The sequence below is a fragment of the Cricetulus griseus genome (genome assembly GCF_003668045.3).
Source record: "Cricetulus griseus strain 17A/GY chromosome 1 unlocalized genomic scaffold, alternate assembly CriGri-PICRH-1.0 chr1_0, whole genome shotgun sequence".
Classification (NCBI taxonomy): Eukaryota; Metazoa; Chordata; class Mammalia; order Rodentia; family Cricetidae; genus Cricetulus; species Cricetulus griseus.
In genome coordinates, this window is record NW_023276806.1 from 198632330 (window position 1) to 198657663 (window position 25334).

A 25334-nucleotide genomic window follows, 5' to 3' on the forward strand; every position below is an offset into this window, starting at 1 on the left:
ATTATATATTGGTCGGTTATTCCTATAAGCTTTGTACCATCATTACCTTAGCATATCCTGTGGCTGGGTTGGTGCTTATTTTTCTCTAGGTAGCACGGAGAGTACCTTCCTCTGCTAGCACATAACGGTGAAGGTTATACATAGACACTGGCTTGACTTCTCCATGTTCAGTGAATGAGTTGTGTAGGTGTTGTCTTCAGTAATAGAACCTTGCCATCAATTTGTGGAGAACAACCTATAGTCTTGGCAAAAGCCTGGGTTGTGTGGGGATTCCCATGGCACCCCTTTATCTAACAACTCAATTAGATGTAACTCACTCCAGGTACTGGGAGATTCATTTGCTGACAAGAGATGACATGTTGGGGATTTTTTTTTTTGGAGGGGGGCTGGTTTTGCAAGACAGGGTTTCTCTGTGTAATAGCTCTGGCTGTCTTGGAACTTGCTTTGTAGACCAGGCTGGCCTCGAACTCTTTGAGATACGCCTGCTTCCCAATCTCGTGTGCTGGGATTAAAGGCATGTGCCACCACACCTACCTATATTCAAGTTTTTATTCCACAAATCTTTCATTTGCTTGGTTAGAGTTACCCCAAGATGTTTTATGTTATTTGAGGCTGTTGTGAAGTGTGTTGTTTCCCTGGTTTCTTTCTCAGTCTGTATCTAGGAGGGCTCTGATTTTTATGACTTAATTTCATATCCAATTGCTTTGCTGAAAGTGTTTTTCAGCTGTAGGAGTTTCCCAGTGTGATATTTAGGGTCACTTATGTAGACTATCGTATCATCTGCAAATAACGATACTTTGATGTCTTTCTTTCCAATTTGTGATCTCCTTTGGTTGTTTTTTTTTGTTTTGTTTTGTTTTTTTTTTGTTTTTGTTTTTTTTTTTTCAAGACAGGGTTTCTCAGTGTAGCTTTGGAGCCTATCCTGGCACTCGTTCTGGAGACCAAGCTGGCCTCGAACTCACAGAGATCCACCTGCCTCTGCCTCCTGAGTGCTGGGATTAAAGGCGTGCGCCACCAATGCCCGGCTCCTTTGGTTGTCTTATTGTTCTAGCTAAGACTTCAAGTACTATATTGAACAGGTATGGAAAGAGCAGACAATCTTATCTTGCTCCTGATTTTAGTGGAATTGCTTTGAGTTTCTATCTACTTAAGTTGATGTTGGCTAAGGGCTTGCTGTTTCTCCAGGACTTTTATCATGAAAGAGTGTTGGATTTTATCAAAGGCCTTTTCTATATCTAATGGGATGATTGTGTGGTCTTTGTCTTTCAGTTGGTTTATGTGGTGGATTACATTTGTTAATTTGTGTATGTGGACCATACCTGCATCTCTTGGATGAAATCTACTTGAGCATGGTAGTTGATATTTTTGATGTGTTCTTGGATATGGTTTGCAAGTATTTTATTGAGAATTTTTGCATTTGTGTTCATGAGGGAAATTGGTCTTTAATTTTTTTAAGTAGGAAGTTTTATTGGGGGGAGAAAAGGGGGTAAAGAAAGGGAAAGGAGAGAGACTAATTCCTTTTCTTTGTTGGGTTTTTATTATAAGGTTTGAATATCAGGGTAACTGTAGCCTCATAAAATGAATTGGGCAATGTTTCTTCTGTTTCCATTTTGTGGAATAATTCGAAGAGTATTGGTGTTAATTCTTCTTTGAAAGTCTGGTAGAATTCTGTATTAAAACTATGTGGCCTTGGCATTTTTTTGGTTGGGAGACTTTTTTCTTTTTTGTTTTTTCGAGACAGGGTTTCTCTGTATAGCTTTGGAACCTATCCTGGCACACGCTCTGTAGACCAGGCTGGCCTTGAGCTCACAGAGATCTGCCTGCCTCTGCCTCCCGAGTGCTGGGATTAAAGGCATGCGCCACCAACGCCCAGCTTGGTTGGGAGACTTTTAATGACTTCTGTTTCACAGGAGTTATAGTTCTGTTTAAATTGCTTATCTAATCTTAATTTAACTTTGGTAAGTGGGATATTTAGAGAAAACTATCTATTTCTTTTAGATCCAGTTTGATGGAGTGTAGGTTTTTATGTATGTCCTTATGATTCTATGGATTTCCTCCATTTCTGTTATGTCCCCCCCCCTTTTTTGGATCTTCTCTCTTCTCTTTTTAGTTAATGTGGATAAGAGTTTGTCAATCTTATTGATTTTCTCAAAGAACTAACTCTTTGTTTCATTGATTTTTGTATTGGGTTTTGTTTGTTTGTGTGTTTTTATTTTATTGATTTCAGCCCTGAGTTTGATGATTTCTTGCTGCCTACTCCTTTTGGGTGTAATTTCTTTTTGTTCTACAGCTTTCAGGAGTACTGTTAAGTTACTAGTATGAAATCTCTCCTTTTTTTTTTTTTTTTTTTTTGTAGGCACTTAGGACTATGAACTTGCCTCTTAGAACACCTTCATTGTGTCACATAAATTTACAGATGTTGTGTATTCATTTTTATTCAATTCTAGAAAGTCTTTAATTTCTTATTTCTGTCTTGAAAAAAGAAAAGAAATAAGAAAGAAATTAAAGAAAGATAACCATTTTTCATTCATTAGTGAGTTGTTCAGTTTCCATGAGTTTGTAAATTTCTGTTGGGTGGAATGTCTTTCTTTTCTCCATCTATTGTAATTGAGAATTTTGTTGGGTATAGTAGTTGGGGTGGCATCTATGGTCTCTTAGAGTCTGTACCTCATCTGTCAAAGTCTTTCTTTTAGAGTCTCCATTGAGAAGTCAGGTATTATTCTAATAGGTGTGCATTTATATGTTACTTGGTCTTTCTTCCTTGCAGCTTTTAATATTCTTTCTTTGTTCTGTATGTTTAGCATTTTGATTGTTTTATGCACAGGGACTTTCTTTTCTCGTCTAATCTATGTGGTGTACTGTATGCTTCTTGCACCTTGATACCCATCTTCTCCTTCAGGTTAGGAAATCTTCTGTGATTTTCTTGAAAATATTTTCTGGGCCTTTGACCTGAGTTTCTTCTCCTTCCTCTATTCCTAGAATTCTTGGATTTGATCTTTTCATAGTGTTCCAGATTTCCTGGATGCTTTATGGTTTTTAACTTGTTTGTTTTATTTTGTTTCTAGATTTAACATTTTCTTTGACTAAGATATCCATTTCATTTCTTCTTGTTGCGTTCTCTCTCTCTCTCTCTCTCTCTCTCTCTCTCTCTCTCTCTCTCCCTCTCTCTTTTTGAGACAGGGTTTCTTTGTAACTTTGGAGTCTGTCCTAGAACTTACTCTGTTGTAGACAAGGCTGGCCTCGAACTCACAGAGATTCACCTGTCCTGGTGAAGCTTGCCTCTGTGGTTCCTGTTTGAGTTCCTAAATTTTTCATTGCCAAATTTCCCTCGGTTTGGGTTTTTAAAAAATTGATTCTATTTCTACTTTCAGGTTTTGAACTGTTTTATTCATTTTCTTCCACTGTTTGTGTTTCATAGATTTCTTTAAGGGATTTATTTGCTTCCTTTTTAAGGACCTCTATCATATTCATAAGATGCTGGGTGGTGGTGCACACCTCTAATCCCAGCACTTGGGAGGCAAAGGCAGGCAGATCTCTGTGAGTTCAAGGCCGACCTGATCTACAAAGCTACACAGAGAAACCCTGTCTCGAAAAACCAAATAAAAATATTCATAAAGACTATTTTAAGATCTTTTTCTTATGTTTCAGCTATGTTGCAATACTCAGGGCCTGCTGTGGTATAGTAGTTGGGCTCTACTGGAGACATTATCATTTTATTAATTGTATTTTTACAATGGTGTCTGGGCATCTGAGTTTGGGAAGATTGTAATTCTAGGTGCTGATATCTGGTCTTGTCTTTGTTGAGTGGGTTTTTTATTCCTTAGTTTCTGTTGTCCTCTTTAGTTCTTAGAATGTGGTGGCTGGGTGTTGTCTGGTAGAAAATTCTTCTGGGATCCTGATTGGTGTGGTCACTGAGGTCCAGGTAAAATGTGTTTCTAGGTATTGGGAGCTGACACTTAGGATTGGAGATGGGCTAGGGTTTGGGGTTCACTGGAGGGAGGAAAGCAGAATGTTACATCAGGATCTGCTCAGGCCCTTGGGAATGGGGACAGAGAGGAAGGAGAAGTCACAGCAGGTGGCCTGTTGCAGAACTGGGCATGAGACTGGGGAATTGGGTTTGGGAGGATGGAGGAAGAAGTGAAGATCTACACGTAGCCTACCTGCTTCCCTGGCTGGAGTGTACTGTAGCTTCCCAGGAAATGCCTGCTGGGGCTGGGAATGAATAAGGACTTTTGGAGGGGAAGATCTGGGTACACCTTGGAGAGGGGGGTCCGGTGGCAGGAGGCTGAAGCAGGAGGTCTACTACAGAGCTGGGGACAAGACTGGGGAGGGGTTGGGGGAGTTGAAGGAGAGGTGAAGATCTGCATTAGCCTACTTGCTTTGCTGTCTGAAGTCCTTTGATCATGGTTAAAATTGGAATGTGGGGATGAAGTGCTGGTTACAGACTCTGAGCTCTGCTGTGTGTGGTGGCGCACGCCTTTAATCTCAGCACTTGGGCAGAGGCAAGTGGATCTCTGTGAGTTCCAGGTCAGCCTGGTCTACAGAGAGAGTTCCAAAGACAGCCAGGACTACAAAGAGAGACCCTGTCTCTAAAAGACAAAAGACAAAACAAAACAAAAACCCTCTGAGCTCCCAGGTTGAGTTTGGTACTGTACGGTGACCTATCTGGGCTGTCTTTGAAGAACTCCTATGTCAGCTTCTTGGAGTCCTTGTTGGCTTGTGGAATGCCTCAGAGTAGAGTTTTCCAGTCTCCAGCCTGAAGAGCAAAAGGGATCTGGTTGTATGAGAATGTGCAGGATCTATGCATTCAGCAGTCCAATGACACCCGGGCACTAAACCCTTTGTTTTCAGTATGTTGTCTCGGTTCAGAGGATGCCGGAGGCTCCGCCCATCCAGCGCATCTTCTCGGAGGAAAACCCCACAGGCCCTACTGGTTATGGGAAGGACGGACTGCTTCCTGGTGGTTCAGAGTTAGGGAAGAGACCTAGGGATCTGATTGTGGTTCGATTGATCTTTTCTTTAGCCTAGGCTCCCACAGTTCCCCAGGCTTTTGGATTGCCAGTCTCTGTGCCTTTCTAGAACAACGTGATGTAAATTAACTTGACTCTCCATTTCCTTTTTGGCAGTTAGAGACAGTTTTTGCTCAGGGCGGCTCCATCAGGAACTGCATGACTGCCTGCCATCCTGCCTCAAGAGGCCTGTTGCTTTGGTCTCCTTTCTTGCTCTCTCCATCCTTGCAGAGTTACCAATTGACTTTAAAGTCTTCTTATTAAAGTTTTAATAGGGCTTTGGGAGGGAGTGAAATTAGAGGTATGAATTCAGTCACCATCTTAACTAAGAGCCCTAGCTTCCCTTTTTAATATCTTTGTAAAAATATAATTCTTGGGACCAGTCCTACTTGGTCATGGAGGATTGCAATTTGAATGTACTGGGATATGTTTATTTCTGTCTTTTCACTTAGAAGTCTTTAAGTGAACATGATTAGCAAGAAATGAGGCTTTCTATGAGGGAAATTTAAAGAAAATGTCTCCAGTGGGACAACTTTTATCAAGCATCTGAAAAAAAAAAAAAAAACAAACAGAGACAGAATCCTAGTATAGGCAGCCCCTAGTGGACTAGGAGAGTGGGGAAGAGAGTACTGACTTCCAGGAGGGATACCTAGGGCAGGCATGTCTTTCCTGGTTGTTTGGGGACATCACTGGCTGATGGTTTGGAGGCCTGATTCAGTTTCATATCAGTTGGTGGGGTGAGTTCTGTGATCAGAAAATGAGTCTTAGATGCTTTTCGGAAACACAACACACTGCCCCCCCCCCCGTCCCATTCAAATTACTCCATAGCTCTTGATTCCTAGGACAGGACTAGATAATCCTTGTCTGACTGTTTATTGAGGTTGGTTCTCATGTATCTTGGACTGGCCTCAAAAATCCCTATGTACCAATCAGGTCTGGCCTTGAACTTGGATCCTTTTGCCTTTACCTACTAAAGGGCAGGGTGACAGGCTTTTATCATGACCAGCAGGATGGTGAATTCTTTTGTGGTTTTGTCTGTCTGCCTGCCTGGTTGATTGGTTGGTTAGTTTGGTTTTTTGAGAGATTCTCAACCTGTAGACCTGGTTGATCTCAAACTTTCAATCTTTCTGCCTTCCAAGTGACAGAATAACAGGCATTTGCTCTCATGTCTGTCTGTCTCTCTATTTCACCGTGTGTGTGTGTGTGTGTGTGTGTGTGTGTGTGTGTGTGTTGTCTGTTTTGGTATTGAACTTGGGGGGTCCTCCTTTTTTTTTTTTCTCCCGAGACAGGGTTTCTCTGTGTAGCTTTGGAGCCTATCCTGGCACTCGCTCTGGAGAACAGGCTGGCCTCGAACTCACAGAGATCCGCCTGCCTCTGCCTCCCAAGTGCTGGGATTAAAGGCGTGCACCACCAATGCCTGGCTGGGTCCTCCTTCTTTCACCCTCTTTTGAGAAGCTACGATTACTTAATGTCCATGCAAGTTCTCCTGGCTGCCTAGATAATTCCTTAAACACCTCACCCAGCTTACTTTCTAAAGCAGTGAGGGGCAACTGGAAAGGAGGTTTTGGGGGGAGGTCACACTCAGGACTGAAACCCCACAGTATGTTTTTCCTCTGTGGCTTGTGATTCCTGCTAAGGGGAGAGATTTAGCATCTTCTATGGTGCCTGGCACACAGTAGGACTGGTGCCTGAAGTTCTAGCAGAAGCTTTGCAGAGTGCATGTAGTCCAGGCTGGCCTTGAACTTCCTATGTACCTGAGGATATCCGTGAACTTCTAATCTTCTGCCTCTACCTCCTAAGGGGTAGAATCACAGGCATGTGCTCAGTTTCCTGACACTATTAAATATAGCATTCTGGAAGGAGGAAAACATGAAGGGATTTAGAGACCCCAGACAAACAAGCCACAACCATTTAGTCAGTTAGTGCTAAAGCCTTAAGACAGTGCAGCAGCCTTAGTGATTGCTCAGTGTTGTTGGTCACACACTGAGCTAGCCTTGGTCTGGCTTCTCCCGCCTTCATGTGAGGTTGGGTGCTCTTTCTTTAATTTTACGTTCTCCTCTCATCCACCTCGAACAACCGCTTGTTTCACTGTTCTTTCTCACAGACATTTCTGAAGCTGTGTATTTCGGAGAGATTTTAGTAAAAAAGAGATGTTATGAATGGGAATTGACATTTGGCAGTTGGTTTGCGAAGCGTGGGAGGCCCTCCTGGGCGGTTGTATAATGTTTGCAAACCACCAGGTGGTGGAGAAGGCAAGCACAGAGCTGAGCAATCTTGAGCAATTTGGTAAATTCTGGGACTCACTTTATCTGTCTCTAAAATGGGAACATAGTGTTGTGACGCAGTGTCTTTACCCATCCTTAAGGCTTAACAGAGTGGATTTGATTGCCTGGGATGGATCCTACCCAAAGCTCCCGTTGCGTGTGTGTGTGTGGGGTGTGTGTGTGTGTGTGTGTGTGTGTGTGTGTGTGTGTGTGTGTGTGTGTGTGTGTGTGTGTGTGTACACACGAGTGCGCGCGCGGGCGCGCCCAATGCCCTCTCTGGAGGGAGTTTCCCGGGAATGGCGTGCTTGTGGGTGTGTGCTCTGGGCGGCCCTCGGAGCGTGTGGTTGCCAGCGCCAGGCTGAGAACGAGGCGCCGGCTCTCCCTCCGCTGATTGGCAGCGCTGGGTGAATGAGTGCGCGTGGGGCTGGGGCAGCAAGGCGGCTGTGGCTCGGCTGCTGTGCGCGCCCGCCTGGCGACCCGGGTAGGGGAGGACCGCGGGCGGCGGGCGACGGGCGGCAGGCGAGCTGGGAGGAGGGAGAGCAGGGCCGGTGCGGGAGGCGGCGGGGAGGGCTGTGAGAGCCCGGCAGCCGCGGGGCCCCGGCGCGGGTGCTGGGCCGGGGAGCCGGGCTCACAGCCAGGAGGCGGCGCCGCGAGGAGGGAGCGGAGTGCGAGCGCGAGCGGAGCCCGGCCGCCCGCCGCCTGCTGAGAGCGCTGCGGGTCGTAGACCCGGCTGGGGACAGACCGGGAGCTTCGGGTCGCCTGAGCTGCGATCGCCCAGCAAGCAGAGGGGAGTCGGGGGCTCGGAGCTTGAGTCCCCGCATCGGGAGCAGCGGAGATCAGATTAGACTTGCAGAGCCTTGCCCAGCTGGGGCCCGCGGAGACAGGGCGCCCCTTCTCCTGGGAGTTGGCCCCCAGGACCCGCCGGAGCGAGAGGAGCAGGTCCGTCAGTCCGGACTGGGGGAGAGGGAGTGTGATGTGCGCACGCGCGTGTGCATGGGCGCCTGCCTGCAAGGGGTGGGTGTGTAAGGGGCGTGGGGGACGATGGAGATGATGGTGTGTGGTGTGTCTGTACCGTGTGTTAGGGTTGTTTGTGCTCTGCCTGCAGAGAGAGAGAGAGAGAGAGAGAGAGAGAGAGAGAGAGAGAGAGAGAGAGAGAGAGAGAGACTCATCAGGGGGAGTGTGTCTGCGTGTGTCTGTGTGTGCAGGAGTGTGTCACGGGTACTAGGTGCGGCTGTGTGTGTGATGTAAGGGTACCGGGTGCACGTGTGTCCCTGGTTCACCCTCCCTTCCCCCACCAGATGTGTTCGGGGGGTGGGGTGGTAGCCTTCTGCAGCTGCCCCTTGCCCAGTTTGTCTGCCTGACCTCCTCTCCCAGGGAGCTAGAAAGCGTAAAGTCTTCCCCACCCCCAGTACTCCTAGGGTCAAGGCAGAGGGTAGCAGCAGGCCAAGCACCCAGAAAAGAGGGGAACCGTGCTTCTCTGGCACAGCCTGGGTAGCCTTCCAGCTCAGATCACTCAGGCTTGTGTTCTATCCTTCCTGAGGGCCTTGGGCTCCGGTGGTTTCTCCCTCCGGGACTGGAGGTGGGGGATTCAGCCCGAAGGGCTTGCTTTTCTGCTGCTGTATTGCTGGAACAGTGCCTGACACACAGTGGGCCTCTGGATATTTGCGGGAGGAAGGAAACTGGGCAGGGGGTGAGGGTTGGGTGAATCTGCATCTGGAAGGCCAAGCGGATTCTCTCTGCTCTGGTTAAGGATGAGGGTACTGCTTGTCGCCATAGTCAGACCTCAGTTCCTCTTGAGGGAACATTGGGTGCGCGTGGGGGTGTGGATGCAGGGGAGAGCCTGCCGCTAGTGGAAGGGGCTGCCAAGAGCAGTTGTCAGGACTCTCTCGGCAGAACATTTTGCCTCTTGCTCCTGCACCCGCTTCTCTGTGACTAGCGCTTCTGCCCAGGGCATCTGATCCTGGGAAAGGGAAGAAGGTGGCAGAGGCCTGAACTCACAGGACTACTCCTCCCTCTAGGACCCTTGAGCTCACAAGGTGCTGAAGAAGTGAACCTCCCTCCTGCCCAGCCAGGCTGCTGAGCCAGGTGGGGCCATGGCAGGCAGAGGCTGCCTGGAGCTGGGGCTGTTCTGCTGGGTGCTGCTTGCTGTTCCTGTGGGTCCTCAGCCTGCTTCCTCTGCTCCAGGCGCCCCTCTCACCACTCTGACCCCACCACCTCAGAGTGAGGCCTCTTTGCTGTCTCTCAACCTGGGACTAAACTTCAAATTCCATCTTCGGGGACCTGCTGCTGTCTGGGGGAACCCTGTCACAGAGACCCATCCTCTCTCTCCTGGGCTAGGCCAGGAGTCTGAGGAAGAGGTGGAAGGTGATCTCAGGACTGATCCCCTTTGGGAACTGCTGGTGGGTTCCCCTGGGAACTACCTCTCAGAATGGGGCTCTGCTGATGGCAGCTCTACACCCTGGGCCTCCTCCCTGCCTCCCGAGTCCACCTCTCCCCTCTCAGGGCCCACCAAGCGTCCCACTGTTCCCTCTCAGCCTAGGGTGGGCACTGTGACCTGGGCCACTGCTCTGACAGCTACAGCACCCCCAACCAGTGCTCCCAGGCTTCATCAGAGTGAGCTGGAGCTGAAGTTTGGTGTGGCACTGAGAGCAGGTGCGGCCCCCACTCTTGGTCATCGTTCACTGCCCCTGCTACCCAGCCTGAGAGCCAGCCTGGCAGAGATTGCTGGGCGCCTGGGACCCTTTGGTAAGTAGCCATCCTATTTGAGGCGAATCCCTGTTGGGTACCAGTTGATAAATATCCATTGTAGAGAGGAGGAAGCTTCAGTCCACTCCTTTTGCAGGGTTCTTTGGTACCACTCTGTCCCCACTCCGGAACTTCTCAGGCCAGAGCTCCCCGGGAACAACAGCACATCCAAGCTCTGCTTCGGACGTGTCAGATTCTCCAGGTAGGAATTTTGCTGTTGTCATGAATTGTGATGTAAATATCTGTGTTTTTCGATGGTTGTGAAAGGGTTGATCAAAACCCCAAAGAAGGCGAGACCCACAGGTTGAGAACCACTGCTCTAGGACAAGGGCTGGTGCTCTTTGGGGAAGCAGTCTTTTTGCTATGTTGACTCTGATTTGGTGCCTGCAGTTTTTTTTAAATCATGGTGTGCATGTGGCTATGGTTCCTGAGGCAGTGACTTCCTTGTGACAAGCTTTGTGGAAGGGTAGGATGGTAGGATGGCATTTGAGCCCCATATGCTTCTATTACAGGGCTCTTTGGTACCATTCGGTCCCTACCTCCACCTCTCCTGGAAAGAAAGTTCTCAAGCTCAAGCCTGCTGGACTCAGTGGCTTCCCCAAGCTCTGCCTCAATTAAGACAACACCAACGGAACACGGTGAGCATACAAGTCATTTGAAATAGACATACTGCATGTCACATACTCACCAGTGTCCTGGGACCTTTCCATGTCATGGTTCTCATTTGAAATAGACATACCATGTCACATACCATGTCACATCGGTGTCCTGGGACCTTTCTATGTCATGGTCCTCATAGCCATGCCACCTTTCACTTCACCATCACTGAAGAGAAATTATACATTAGTGATCTGTCAAGTACTGCCTGGGAAGGTGCCACGTGGCATTAGGTAAGGGCTCTCTGAGATGTTTGCTGCCGTAGGCAGAATAGGACAGAAAGAGCCAAGCCAGAGCCAACCAGTGAAGGAGCTACTTCAGGATTTCCACAGGGTCCCCCCCCCCCCCGTGCCTGGTCTTCCTTCCCAACACTGCCCCACCCAGCCTTGGGGTTGTCTCCTCTGCTGTTTGATCTGCCATGACATGCTGTCAGACCTAGGCAGGGCTGAGCGCTTCACAGAGAAAACATTCAAGAGGAGACCATGCGCAGACAGATGCCACCTTCGTTCAGGGAGCCTTTCTGAACATGCACCTGGACAGGAGGATGGTGCAGAGGAAACGTTTGGCCTCTTCAAGCCTAACTCTTCTCACTTACATAGGGTCTGACAAGGATGCACTTTTTTTTTTTTTTTTTCAGAAACCCTAATGTCTTGAGATTGTGAAAACCCCTGCTGGATGCCAAGTAGAAACTCATTGAACAGTAGCTTCTTAGCTCACTTGCACTGCACCCCAAATGCACATCCAGACTCAGCCTTGTAGACACCCTGGCCTCAGCTCCACCTGATGATGGGATAACAGAGTTTCTAGGGCAGAGGGCACAGGTGCCCAAAGAGAGGTTTTGCTAAATGAGGCTATGGGCACAATGGGGAGGGACCCCCCCCTCAGTTCAACTTTGCTCTACTAAAGACTCCCTGTATCTGTGAATCATCTAAGCCACTCATGTAGTAAGCTCAGCCATGGATACTCTGGTTTTCCAGCCCCAGGCTGACAGTGCACTGTATTTTATGGCTTTCTTCAGCTGTCATCATAGTGGTCCCTCTGTGGTAGATAAGGAATGGCCACTGTCCTGTCCAGTTAGTGTACAGCAGTAGCAGGATCTGCTGTGGGTGGGGGGCGGTCCTGTGCCTCAGGGGATAGATGCTGGCTGGCATTCTGTCAGCCTGGGTGACAGTGCTGGTCAGGCAGGTTTAATGAGTCTGGACAGTATCAGAGGTAGCCCAGCCTCACAACCCCCCTCCCCACCCCTGAGTCACTGGTGGCTGCTTCTCTTACATAAACCCAGAAGCCTGGGTCAATCCTTGTTAAGAGAGAGAGACAGAGAGACAGAGAGACAGAGAGAGAGAAAGAGAGAGAGAGAGATCAAGAGAGAGAGAGAGAGAGAGAGAGAGAGAGAGAGAGAGATCAAGTTTGTAACGAATACATTTTTTTCCATTTTTGTTTAAGATAGAATCTCATGTAGCCCAGGTTGACCTCAAACTGGCTTCAGAGTTGAAGCTTCCTTTGAACTCCTGATCCTTCTGCCTCTACCTCACAAATGCTGGTATTTCAGGTGTGTCCTACCATACCGAGCATCCTAGGATCTTTATTTATTTATTTATTTTTGTTTTGTTTTGTTTTTTGAGACAGGGTTTCTCTGTGGCTTTGGAGGCTGTCCTGGCACTAGCTCTTGTAGACCAGGCTGGCTTTGAACTCACAGAGATCTGCCTGCCTCTGCCTCTCTAGTGCTGGGATTAAAGGCGTGTGCCACCACTGCCCGGGGATCTTTCTAACTGAAGTGTCATTTACATTGTGCCACGACATAGGACTGCTTTGCACTGGGTCCCCTTTTCTTGGACCATAGCTTGGAATCAACCCACATTGACAGTTTATAATGGGTTCTACCATACCCAAGGATTTCAGACCCATTGATGAGTCCCTCAGTGCTCTCCCTCTGTCCCCTGACCATACTGGCAGGCCTGGGCTATGAATGGCCAGTAGCTGGGCCAACTGGTTGTTAAATATTTCCAGTGTCACTGTTACAGAGTATCAGTCTCTACAGTGCTGGAGTTGGGGGTAGGGAGAAGGATGCAGCCAAACCATTAAATGGGCTGCAGCTTCCAGCATCCAGGCTTGATTCCTTGGCCCTTTGATCTTGGTGGCTGGTGGATAATCAGACCTGGCTTTTCCTGGACCTAGCTTATCCTTTCCCATCCCCCTCCTCAGCCAGCCCGGCCTCACCAATTACTCATGTTGACATCCCATCTTTTCTTTTGTCTCACCCCTGAGGTTAAGGGGTCACGAGGACAGGGTAGAACCTCCCTGAAGGGATGGCCTGCTCAGGATCCATCACCTGGGCATATAGGAAATACAGGACCACCGTCTTTTAGGGCAACTTAAGGCATTTGTTTCTGAGAAAGTTACACACAGAGAGGCAAGAGATGAGGTCAAGTGGACCCTTCACAGGGGAAGCTAAGTACTCTCCTTTCTGCCTCCATCCATACTTGGCCCAGCGGAGCTCTCTGGGCAAACTCTGGTCCTCAGGAACTGTTCCAGACTGAAAAGTCTGTCTCTGATACTTGAGGTGTCCCTTATGCTTTGCCTATTTTCTGTGCTGGATTTTAGAATTGTTGAAATTTGCTCTATCAGCCATTGTGCTTGGGGACAGAGATGAGTAGTAGGGTTTCTTATGAGCCCACAAGTGAGAAGTGAATGTGGTCTCTGGGAGCATTTGTCTGTATGGTAGGCAGGGGAGAGGCTGAGGAATGACAGCCTGGGGCAGACTGTGGGCTCTTGGGAAGCAAAAAGCCAAATGAAACCAAGGTAATCCAGTAACTTAGTAGCAGTAGGCTAGAGAAGGGCATCAAAAGGGTCCAGAAAAGGAAGAGAGGATATATTAGTTTAATGACACAAGGCTGATGCCTCCTCTGACCAGCAGGCTACCTGTTTCCAATGAATGGGTGTTGGGGGAGAGTTTAGGTCCTTGATCTAGTTTAGTGTTCTTCAGACAACTCAAACTGAGATAGTAGGTTGATGTTCACTCACTGGACTGCTTGTCTTTCTAAACAAGTTTAGGATGTGCTAAGGGCTTTCTACACAGATCATAGCCTTATGTAGTTAAACCAAAAACTAACCTTTGGAGCTGGAGACACAACTCAGCACTGAAAAGCACATGCTGCTCTTATAAAGGACCTAGTTCCAATTGCCCACATTGGATAGCTCACAACCGTCTCTCACTCCAGTTCCATGGGATGCAACATCCTCTTCTGGCTTTTGTGGCTGCCTGTACTCACCTATAAATACTCACCCCCAACACACATATAATTGCAAATAAAATAGATCTCTAGGAAAGAACTAATTTGGGGCCAGAACTGATGATTGATCAGAGGTGAACATTAACTAGTCATGATACTGGCTAGAATTATACACTGAATGATCTTTCTCTGTACCAGGCACACACACATCTCACTTATCTTCATGACTGTTCTGTGTAATAGGTATTCTTAGCCAGTTCGGATTTGAGGAATGAAATGGAATGGGAACCAAAGTACATGTTTCCTCTTGTAGCTGGCAGGGAGTATGTGTGTTTAATTTCCTGGTTGTTACCTCCATGCCTTTCCTAGTTGTCCAATTCTTCTTCCCTTCTCTCTCTCTCTTGAGATGCCTGAGACTTTACTCCTTTTCCTTCTGTTAGGTTTTTCAAGTTCTCAGCATCAGGGAGAACTGCTTGGGGTGGGGTTTCCTCATCTGGCTGGGGCATGGCTGGGGCATGGCTGGGGCATGGCTGGGGCATGGCTGGGGCATGGCTGGGGCATGGCGAGTGTAACCACCAGAAGTTCCTTACTCTTCAGTACACACCCGTCTCCTGCCCCCATCCCCACCTGGCTGTCTCTATCCTTCACTACCACTGTTCTTGCCTGCAGCTTACTGCTGAGCTTTCAGGATACAGGAATATATCATCTTCTAGCATCTCCCTTTCTGTTTGGCTATGGGATGATCTCTGAGTCTAACTTATTTTGAGTTCCTCTTGTTCCAGGTTCTGCTCTCTTGGAACAGAACCAAGGGTCTCAATCCTTTCCACTCTTCACTGACTTCACCTCCCCCAAGAGTAGATGCGGGAGATGTCCGGGGCATAGAAAGAGGCTAGAGCCTGTTGGCAGACCCCAGCACACTCGAGGGGTTCACTTATCTAGATAGCATGTCACCCCACTATGATATCCCTGATTGTTCCTTTGGGGGGAGTTCAAGGCCACCCTCGGAGACCTGGGGAGTCCATCACAGTTCTATCTTGTATAAAATGGGAGTGGGGTAAAGAGGCACCTATAGCAAGAGCCTTATACTAGAGCATATGGATGTCACTCTGTGGTAGAGCACAGGGGTCAAGGGAGAGAGTATTTAGTGTTACCCTGGCTTAATAGCTTACACCATAGCCCTAGCACCTAGATACTGGAGGCACAATGATTGTTGTGAGTTAACAGGGCAGCCTGGTCTACAAATTGGGACCTCCATCTCATAAAAATAACAAAACAAACAACAAAAGCCCTAGGCTAATGGTTTTGTAGATGAGTCAGGATGGGATGGGGACTGCCAATCATTGGCTAAGCATTGAAAGGACACTTAATAAGAAATCATGCTCTCCTTAGAGTACTAGGGCAGGGGCATCTCACCTCTTTCCCAGTTCTCATGCAAACATATGTGTTCATGCGTGCTCTCTGAATAGGGACAGGAGAGTGTTGCAAAGGGACAGGTGAAAGACTATTCTAGTCCTAGATGTGGTTAGGTGTCAGGTGTGTGTGTGTGTGTGTGTGTGTGTGTGTGTGTGTGTGTGTGTGTTGGGGGAAGAGAAGCGTATTGGGACTGTGGTATTGTGGAAAAGGGATGCAGATCGGTGCTCAGATCTGGGTCCTAGTACTACGACTATCTGTGAGCTTGGGAAGGTCCTTTTGCAGAACCCCAGTTTCTTCTTTGGTAAATAAGATTCATTTGTGCAATGAAAACTACTCAGTGCCTCCCACATGCCACAAATCATTTAAGCGTGGAGATTCATATGTGTGCAAAGGAAACGAAAAATTTGTTCTCATAAAACTTCTTTTCTGGTGTGGGGATGGGTTTGGAGGGGGGTAGCTCTACAGTTCCTTCCAGTTGCAAAGTTCAGTAACTTCTTAAGAAAACCCCTCCCCCAACCCAGTAAGATCAAGGAGCGATGGATGGGGGTTGGGGGAATGAATCACTGTGGATAGATGGCAGGAGAGTGATCTCTGAACGCTTCGGCCTGGAGGGTGGGGTTCTGGGGAGGAGAAGGGAGAGATGAAAAACAGGCTCCTTGTAGATGCACTCAGATTTCTAGCTGAGGGCTGGCAGTGTGTGGCAGGGGCGGGGTTGGGGGGCGCGGACTGCTAACGGCTTTAGCCAAATGTTTTCTGTCTACAGAACCCACTATCTCCACTTCTGGTCCATATGAACCCTTTCCTGCCAGTTTCGGGAGTCCTTCAGTACAGCCTGAATGCGAGCCGGATTCTTGTAGTGAGTCAGAGTTGCCCGATGACCTGGGGCAGCCTCCTGCCTCCCCACTGCCTCTCTTCTTCTTGACCCTGGAGGCCGACTGGGCAGAGGCCAAGGCTCGCTGGGGCCTGGCCTGGGAAGCCCACGTATATGGGGCAGGAGCACTCTTCGGCCTGGTGGCCCTGCTGGCTCTGTTGGCTCTAGCCCTTTTGCCCTGGCGTTGCCCTCCTGGCGCCCCCTGCCTGGCGTTGCTGGATCTGCTGCTGCTCTCGGCGGGGACCACTCGGGCCTTCCCGCTCTTCTACGACGCCTACGGGCACCGCGACCGGCTACCGACACTCGCCTGGCTGCTGCTGCAGGACCTCCCGCAGCCCTGCCTAGCTGCAGGCCTGGGGCTGGCTTGCCTGCTGCTGGCCCGGCCACGCACACCGCGGTGCCCCACCGGCTTGGCCGCGCTGCTGCTGCTGGCGCTGGGGCTGGCGGCCGCGGCCACCCTAGGGAGCGCGGTGCACCGGCCACTGCGGCCGCTTCGGCTCGCCTCCCGCGGGCTGCACGCCTTCCTAGCTGCCTTCCTGTCGGTGCTCTTGCTGGCGCTCTCTTGTTGGGGCGGCCGCCGGCGGCGAGCCGGAGCACCCCTGGGAGGATCTGGCTTTAAGGGCGCTACGCCTGTCCCGCAAGTGCGCAGTCCCTTCGCCCCGCGCGAGTCCTGGAGGCGCGCGGCGCGCACAGCCCCGGTGGCCGGTACCTTTGGGCTGCTGAGCGGAGCTCTGCAGGGCTATGAGGTGCTTCACGCCCTGGGCTATGGCGCCCAAGTTGGCTTGGAGGGGCCCTGGCCCTGGTGGGCTTTCCAGCTAGGGCTGCGTCTGGGCGAGGTGGGTGTAGCGCTCCCTTTGGCGTTGCTGGGTCTCTACCCCGCGCTCTGCAGCCCACGTGTGCCAAGGCGCTGCTGGGCCAAGCTCTTCCGATTGTCGCCGGGACACGCTGCCCCGCTGCTGCCAGGAGGTTGGGTCCGGGGGACCCGGGACAAGGAGCCCCTGGGTAGCACGATCGCGCGTGGGGACGCGGAGCTGCTGCAGCTGTGTGCCCTGGCTGGCCCAGGCCCCGATCTCCTACTCCAGGGTGGCGGCTGCCGGGGCTTCGAAGGTGCTGGGGCCAAACCGACGCAATCAACAGCCTCCTCCCCTAGCAGTGATTGCACGGTGGACTTCCGCCCGCCTTCACCCATCAACCTGCGGCGCAGCATCGAGGAGGCCCTCTGCAGTGAGGCGCTGCTGGCTCCTGGCCTCTTTCAGGGCGCTGCCTTTGGGGAAGCCCTTCCTGGGGTCGGCCTCTACCGCACGATCTCACTGGGCAACAAGACAGGGGCGGGACCCAGAGAGAGATCGGAGAAGGTCCCTGGATCTCCAGCACTTCCTGAGCTCCCTTCTCCTGGGGCCTGGCCCGCAGGCAGCAGCGCCTCATCTGGCTCTCTGTGTGGACTCTCTCGGGACAGCTCGTCCATGCTTCTGTGTTCCAGTCCTGACAGGCCCCCGCGCTGTCCCTTAGTCTGCGTCCTCAGTCCCCCGCGGCCCTCAGGAAGCAGCCCCAGTCTCCCAGCCTCAGGATCCTACCAGGCCCTATCCCCACCCTCCCTCGACTCCCCTGAACATTCTTCTGAGCTGCAGGCTGAGGAGGCATTGCTGCAAGAGCAATTCCTGGATGCCTGCCGACAGATTGACGAGCTGAGCGTCGGCAGTGACACCATAGACCTGTGAAGAGGCGGCTGTCTCACAGCCAAACCGTTTGCCCCCTTTTCTGGCTTCTCATCTGCCCAAGACCTGCACACTGTAATCATTCCCCAATTCTGCCTGGTTCAGATACCTCTTTTTGATTCCTCCTCATCCAGGGGCCCCTGGGTGGGTAGGTCAGCAACCAGGCTCTGTGGATTGGGAATCAGTGCCGACTTCTCTGGAGCCGTGGGTGCTGACGACCCCAGCTGCAATTTTAGGCTGGCAGGGTCTCACTTTCCTTGGCCTTCACCAGCAATAAGCTCCAAGGTGCTCCACTCCTCACCCCCACCCCCACCCTCACCCTGGTGCTGAGTGAGACAGCTAAATTCAGAAGACCTAGGGCCCTGTCTGGGCTCTATACACACCTTGCCATTCCCTTCATGGAACCATCCCCTGAAGATGGCTCTGTGGCCCATCCAAGAGACCTTACAGCAGCTGGTTGGGAAATGGGCGTTTTCAGAGTCAATGTATCAATAAAGTATTTTCTGAGGAGAATGTTCCCACCTTCTTGGAAAAGCTTAAAGGGGGATACAACTTCAGCAGTTCCACCAGAAGTGAAAGTGGAGTGGTTCTGCCTCAGACTCCCGGGGACCTTCACACAAAAGTGAGGATTCTTGTGGTGAGTGAGTTCTGAGAGCAGACCCTGGAAGCTGCTCATCTGACTTTTTCTAGAGGGGACACAGTCCTGAGAGTCCTGAGAGGTGGGGGCAGGACACCTTAGCCCTTGGTGAAATGCCTGAGATCCTCAGAGCCTGGCATCAGGTCTTGGGAGACAGCTTCCTAGGAGCTAGTTCATAATAAAGATCTTTATGGAAAAATGGACACAGGTTGGGCTATCCAAAAATACGCCTGCCAACTTCCCATGAGAATTTACAAAGAGGAAACTGCCTTTTCTCATCAACAGGGCTTCTTTGAACTGGGCTCACAAGGACTCCAGCCCCCTTTCCCACAGAGCTCTCTTCTCAGGTCCTCAATGGAGAAAGTCTGTCTCCACTGTCCACCTCTTGCCACAGTCCCAGCTGTTGTCAAAGTAGCACTCACAACACAGAGACCCACAAGCACATCCAGCCACCAGAAGGGAGTATCCTTCTCTTGCCTGGAGTATTCAGCCTCCAGTTATATATACTCTTCATTTGTCACCTGGCTAAAATGTTCATAGTGATACAGAAGCAGGGTCTTGGATCAGGTCTGAAAATGAAAAGCTGGCAGTGTTTGGCAGATGCTCTCCGTTATCTCGGAGAGACCTGCAGAGGCATACACATTAGGTTCAAAGTGGAAAAAGCCAAGAATCTTAGTGATCGACATGCATGTACACACACACACACACACACACACACACACACACACACACACACCCTAAACTTGGATTGTCAGCTAATGGGGACTGGAGAAAGGTGGCAAGGAGCCAAGAGAGAAGCAGGAAGGGAGGTGAGGAGGGGCTGAGGCCTTTGTTCCCTGCAAATGAAGATTTGTTTTGATTGAGGAGTACATCAGGGCCTCAGACCTCAGAGGGAGGAAGGGAGACAGGACCATCTGAGGGAGAATAAGCGTCCTGGTGGAGAAGAGAAATTGGCGGCAGTGGTGCAGGTGAGGCTGAGGGACGGACCAGGAGTGGTCCTGGCTGTGCCTCCTCCGTCACCTGGCTTGTCGTGGCTCAGAAATTCTTGCTGCGTCCTCACTCTGGGCAGAGGCCCAGAGAACTGCCAGCTTCCTAATTACAGGCATTTCTCACTGGTGTCATAGTGGCTGCAGTGGGCTCATCACTGGCCCTGCATTGTCTCATGCAAGGAATGCTTGCTGCTCGGGGAAACTTACCTCATTTCCCCTTCCAGCTGCTGCTCATCTACAACTGCTTGTCCCCAGCTTCTCTGTCACCTCTTCCTCAAGTTCATCCTCTCCAGCTGCTCTCTCTTGCTCATTCTTCTCACTGAACCCAATTGGCTTCATGTATTCCCCTCCCCTGAGCACGGCAGGCCAAATCTGGAGCTTCCCCATTCGGTGTGTCTCTGTTTATCTCTCACAGACACTTGCTTTCTGTCTGAAAGCTCGAATGCAGCTGATGAGAAAGGAAGGAGGCAAAAGGGATATTTCTCTTTACTCACCAGATCCAATGCTTTGTTGATTTTCCTTCATAAGAATGACTTCTAGGGCTGGAGAGATGGCTCAGCGATTAAGAGAAATTTCTTTTATCCCAGAGGATCTGAGTTCAGTTCCCGGAACCCACATTGGGCTGTTCACAATCAAAAGTTAACTTCAGCTCTAGGGATCTGATGTTCCCTTCTGTCCTCCAAGGGAACCTCTCCACAATACATATCGCTCATACACACCCCTACACTCACATGAGTAAAAATCTAAATAAATATTAAAAAGATTACCCTTAGCCCTTTCACTTACAAAGAAGCCAAGACTTTGGTTAGCCCCACCTTTTTATCTTGGGCCTTATCCCTTACCCAAAGCAGGCTTCACAGGAGGGCTAAAGGTCGACCCTGATACATACATCCTGCAGCTCCAAATCTTAGTACTGGGAGGAATTGAGAGACAAACTTTCATTTATTCATGAATTCATCCACTATATTAAAAATATTCAGCTGGCCGTTGGTGGTGAACGCCTTTAGTCCCAGCACTCGGGAGTCAGAGGTAGGAGGATCTCTGTGAGTTAGAGAACAGCCTGGTCAACAAGAGCAAGTTCCAAGTTAACCTCCAAAGCCACAGAGAAACCCTGTCTTAAAAAAACAAAATAAAACAACAACAACAAAAAAACCTTGTTGAATGCTCATAATGTTATGTGATGAGGACAAAAGAGCAAACAAGGGCATGAGCCATGAATATGTGATACTTTAGGTCTTGTGCAGGAAAGGCAGACACTAGATACAGAGTCACTAACAACACGAGCAATTGTTACAGTTGTGAGAAGTGGGAAGAATCAGAACTATCTTAGAACTTCTGTATTATAGAAGGTTTGGCTTATGGGGAGACTGAGGAGCGGAGCCAGAGGGATGGGGCCTGGCTTCCTCCCTTTCCAGGCTTCACAACATTGATGGATGAGGGATAGGCCGGCAGTTTATTTCCCTTGGAAGCCACCTCGCAGGGTCCCGTGACGCCTGCTATTTAATAAAGAACACCGCATGTGTCCTGAGGAGATGGATGAGCAAATATTCTTGACTGAAGAACCATGAGCCCTCCCTGATATGAATGGATAGAAGAGGATGGGGCAGGAAACAGACAGGGATCCGCATCTGAATAAAGGGGAAGATGGTCAGTTTTACTGTGTATTCACGGAGGGACATAGAACCCTGCGCTATGGATATTTGCTGCCCCCTGGTGGACTTAGGGATTTTAATCTTTGTTCTTTAAGGTAAAAAATTAGATTTAGGGCATTTAAAACATTTTTGTGGGGGTTATAAATGGATATTAAACTCCCCTATATCTACCACAGCTTTGACTAGGTCCCCCAAACTTACAATTTAGTATTTGGGGTTATAATTTTGATTTTTAAGGTGGTGGTGTGAAGGGGGAAAATAATAATGGAATCCCAAATCAATTTTCTTCTTTTTTGCCCTTTTTACTTTTTATGCTGAATAAGACTGACCACTTAGTGGTATTCTTGACAATATATTTTTGTGTTTCAGTGCCCTTTCCCCTGATTTATCTATCTAAATATAACTGTGGTATGGGTTCTTTTTTCCCCCAAAGCACATATTGTTTATCTGAAGCTAGCTAGGACTTCATGAATTTCATGCTTAGAATTCCCCCATCATGACCAGTAAGTCATCCATTCATCTCCACAAAAATACACGGAAGGTGGCTGACTCTCGGGAATTTTCACTGCACCTTTTATCCTTTGTGGTGTTTTCTACCTACCATGTGGCTGTAATTTAAAAGTAATATTTTAAAAAGTGCCTTGGGTACTTTTAGTAGCGAGGCATTTTGCAAGTGCAGCAGTTTTCCATGTAGGACAGACAGTGAACCCTATGAGTGTCAAATACTGTGGTTAGCCCGGAGTCTGTCTGATGACAGACACGAAGGAAGATGTTCTTTCTCTGGGCAGCAGTGTGTTCTAGGTCTGTGCATATAGCCGGGTGTCATGTTTGGCTTGGGTGTGCTCTGATATGATCGTGCAGACTTTTCGTAAGAGTAAAAAAACAATTGTCTCTCGCTCCAGACTATTTTATATGAAGCCAGGGCCCTGCCTTTTTTCAGGCAACCGGTTTTTATCCCCAATGCCTGGCATGTAGTAGGAGCTCAATAATTATCGAAAATGTAAATTTTGTATTTGTTCAATGAGAATTTTAGTAGATAAAATTTGTCTCCGAGGCCAGGTGACATTTTGTCTCATGTTTTCTGAGGATGTTAAAATTGTTCAAATAATGAATGCTACATCCTTGTGTCTATGGCGTTTTGGCTGAGGTTTTGCGTGTGATTGGGGAATCTGTGGAGACCCTTCAGAAAAATTTATTGAACACCCACCCACTCTATGTCACCACATGTGGGCACAGCTTCGAGGGAAAATGACTTCTGTCTGCTTTGGTGAATTTGGGGTCGATCTCCTAAATGAAAGATTTTAAGAGAGGCTAAATTGTTGATGTCAAGTTTCATTTAGTGGCGGGGGCGGTGCTAGGACTACACGTAGACCGTCGCTCAAGAAGCTCCGCCCTCAGGACGTCATTTTTCTTTTTTCATTCCGGAACTTATCTTTCCTTCTCCGCTGCGCTTCCTCCCCGGACTCTTCTGAGCAACGAGTACTTCCGGAGTCTCCCGGCAATTTGGTGCGGTGTTCCTGCCAGAGCTCATCCCTGCGCTCTCTCGCGCCGGTGAGGCTTACTCGTGGCTTCACACGCTTGCTTCCCGGTCTTATGGCCGGTCTGACTCTGTTTGTGGGCCGCCTGCCGCCCTCGGCTCGCAGTGAGCAGCTGGAAGAGCTGTTCAGTCAGGTCGGTCCGGTGAAGCAGTGCTTCGTGGTGACCGAGAAAGGTAAGGGAGGAGTGGGATGCCGGGGGCCTGGGTGCGCGCGCTCCTGGGAGGTAGAACGCGCCGAGTCTCGGGAACAATGTAGTCACAATTTGTTTTGAGACAAGGATCTCACTCTGTAGCCAACACTGGCCTCGAGTTCGCTCCTGGCAGCCCTCCTGCCTCAGCCTTCTGAATCCTCTGGTTAAATGACGAGAGCTGTGAGCGTCCAGTTCTTCCCCCTCTCCGAAGGTACGGATCGGGAACTACGTTTCTTTTCTAAACTGACTCTGCTGTAGGTCGGCCAATACGGTCGATTTATGAAAGGCAAAACACCCACATAACGTTTCGCCCTTTATTACGCGTGTTCACATGCTCAAAGGCTAACCTATTAGCAGGGCGTAATGGCTGTAATCCCCGCGTTTGGAAGGCTGTGGCAGGAGGATTGCTGAGAATTCGAGGACAGCCTGGTCTATATAGCAAATTCAGGCCAGCTTGGATTACATAGTGAGACCCCCGTCTCAAATGAACAGCCTAAACTAACATTTAATAAAGCACCAGTCTGGCCTATTGATAGCCGGAAGATTGCCAGGTAGGGAGGGTGTTTAGTTTGACATAGGCTAACTTATTTAGTGTTCTCAACGATCTTATATGGTAGAGTCTTAATCCCACTTTTTTGTTTGTTTTGAGACAGGGTTTCTCTGTGTAGCTTTGTAGACAAGGCTGGTCTCAAACTCACAGAGATCCACCTGTCTCTGCCTCCCAAGTGCTGGGATTAAAGGCCTGCACCACCGCCCGGCTTAATCCCATTTTTTTCTTTTAAAACACAGGACTAAAATCTTTAAGGACATTTAATGATTTGAAGTTTGTATGGTAAGTAGAGGACTCAATTTGATCAGCATAGTGGGAGCTCTTAGTATGCTGTTCATTCATCTGTTTATTTGGCAAATACTTCTTGAATGCCGACTATATTCTGGAACATTGTTGGCTGTCTTTGGGGTACAGTAAATGTGTGACACTAACTCAGAAATCCTGTTCTTACATATTTATGGTTGGAAAGACAGCCAATAAATAACCAAATTATAGGTTGATAATGGTGGTAAATGAGGAGAAAGATAAAGTAAAAGGAGTGGATACGGAGTGGCGTGTGTGTGTGTGTGTGTGTGTGTGTGTGTGTGTGTGTGTGTGTGTGTGTGTGTGTGTGTGTTGGCTAGGGAGAGAGTGAACTTGGAATTCCTAAGGGACAGAACAGTCTGAATTCAGGAAGCAGCAATGTTGATATGAAAGTAGGTATGTCTTTGTATGAAAAGAGAGCAGGGCTGCCAGGGTGACAAGGAAAGTGGATAAAGGGAGAGAATTAGAGAATGAGGACCAGAGTACCGGCCAGATAGGACTTGCTGACCGTTATGGGTTTTTATTCTTCTTTGGGGAAGTCGTTGGTTTTAAGCAGAGAGCAATGACTGATCTTTTAGATTTATGTTTTGAAGGACTTTCAGGTTGCTGTGTGGTGAAGAGATGTTTAGGGAATAGAAGAGAGGGGACCAGTTGGTAGACTCTAAGAGTAATTTGGGGAGAAATTATGTTGGACCAACATAATAGCAATAGAAGTGGAGAGAGTTGTTTTGTATATGGACGTGGTTAAGGTAAAATAGGATCTGCTGAAGCATTAGGTGTGGAGTGTAAGCCAAAGAGGAGTAAGGGAGTTGGGTCTGATTCCAAGGATTTTGGCTTCAGTCACTGGGGAGACTGACTGGCTTGCTGTATACTTCATGTTCTGTTTGGTGTGCATTAGATTATCTCGTATAGAGAGTTGGCATGGACCAGAGTGAAGGGATTTTAATGATTTTTGTGTAGAAGCATTTCTTTCTCAACCAGACTTTCCTGGGATACCAGGATAGATACTTTGTTATCCAGAACATGCATTTAGCTTCCTTTGATCTTAGCAGGCATTTGTGTAGTAGCTATTCCTGCCTTTTAACAGAGCTACTGATGAGAACTGGCATCTGGGGGACTCTCCTTTCCCCTGCATGGTTCTGACATGTGCTAATGACCACTCCATCCTTAGCCTCTATTTCAGTAACAGAAGTTATAGTTAGGGTTGTAAACATGGCTCTGACTGCTGTATAAGCCATGGTGTCTGCCTAATTCTTTGTCATTTCAAGTATAGATACAGCCAAAGGAGTAAATGAGAGCACTGTACATTAATGTTTTTTTTTTTTTTTTTTTAATGAGCCAGATTCTTATTTGTTCATTTCTTGTGCTTAATGACATCTTGGCCGGAGATCCTTTGCCATAGTCTTTTTTTTTTTTTTTTTTTTTTTTTTTGGTTTTTCGAGACAGAGTTTCTCTGTGTAGCTTTGGAGGCTGTCCTGGAACTAGCTCTGTAAACCAGACTGGCCTCGAACTCACAGAGATCCGCCTGCCTCTGCCTCCCTAGTGCTGAGACTAAAGACTTGCACCACCAA

At 48.8% G+C, this 25334-nt stretch overlaps 2 protein-coding genes across 2 annotated transcripts in view; both read left to right on the forward strand.

The window, feature by feature from the left end:
- Nucleotides 1–9366: 9366 nt before the first annotated feature.
- Prrt4 (proline rich transmembrane protein 4) lies at nucleotides 9367–18590 on the forward strand. The gene is made up of 4 exons (XM_027391332.2): nucleotides 9367–10018; nucleotides 10116–10220; nucleotides 10531–10656; nucleotides 16082–18590. The coding sequence occupies exons 1-4, from the start codon at nucleotides 9367–9369 to the stop codon at nucleotides 17905–17907; spliced, it is 2709 nt and encodes a 902-aa protein (XP_027247133.1). The 3' UTR covers nucleotides 17908–18590.
- A 4067-nt stretch (nucleotides 18591–22657) lies between these two features.
- Nucleotides 22658–25334, forward strand: part of Rbm28 (RNA binding motif protein 28) — a 33332-nt gene continuing 30655 nt past the window's right edge. Inside the window, exon 1 of the mRNA XM_027391331.2 lies at nucleotides 22658–22893. Within this exon, the coding sequence (XP_027247132.1) occupies nucleotides 22776–22893 (118 nt within the window). The 5' untranslated portion in view covers nucleotides 22658–22775. The remainder of the gene's footprint in view (nucleotides 22894–25334) is intronic.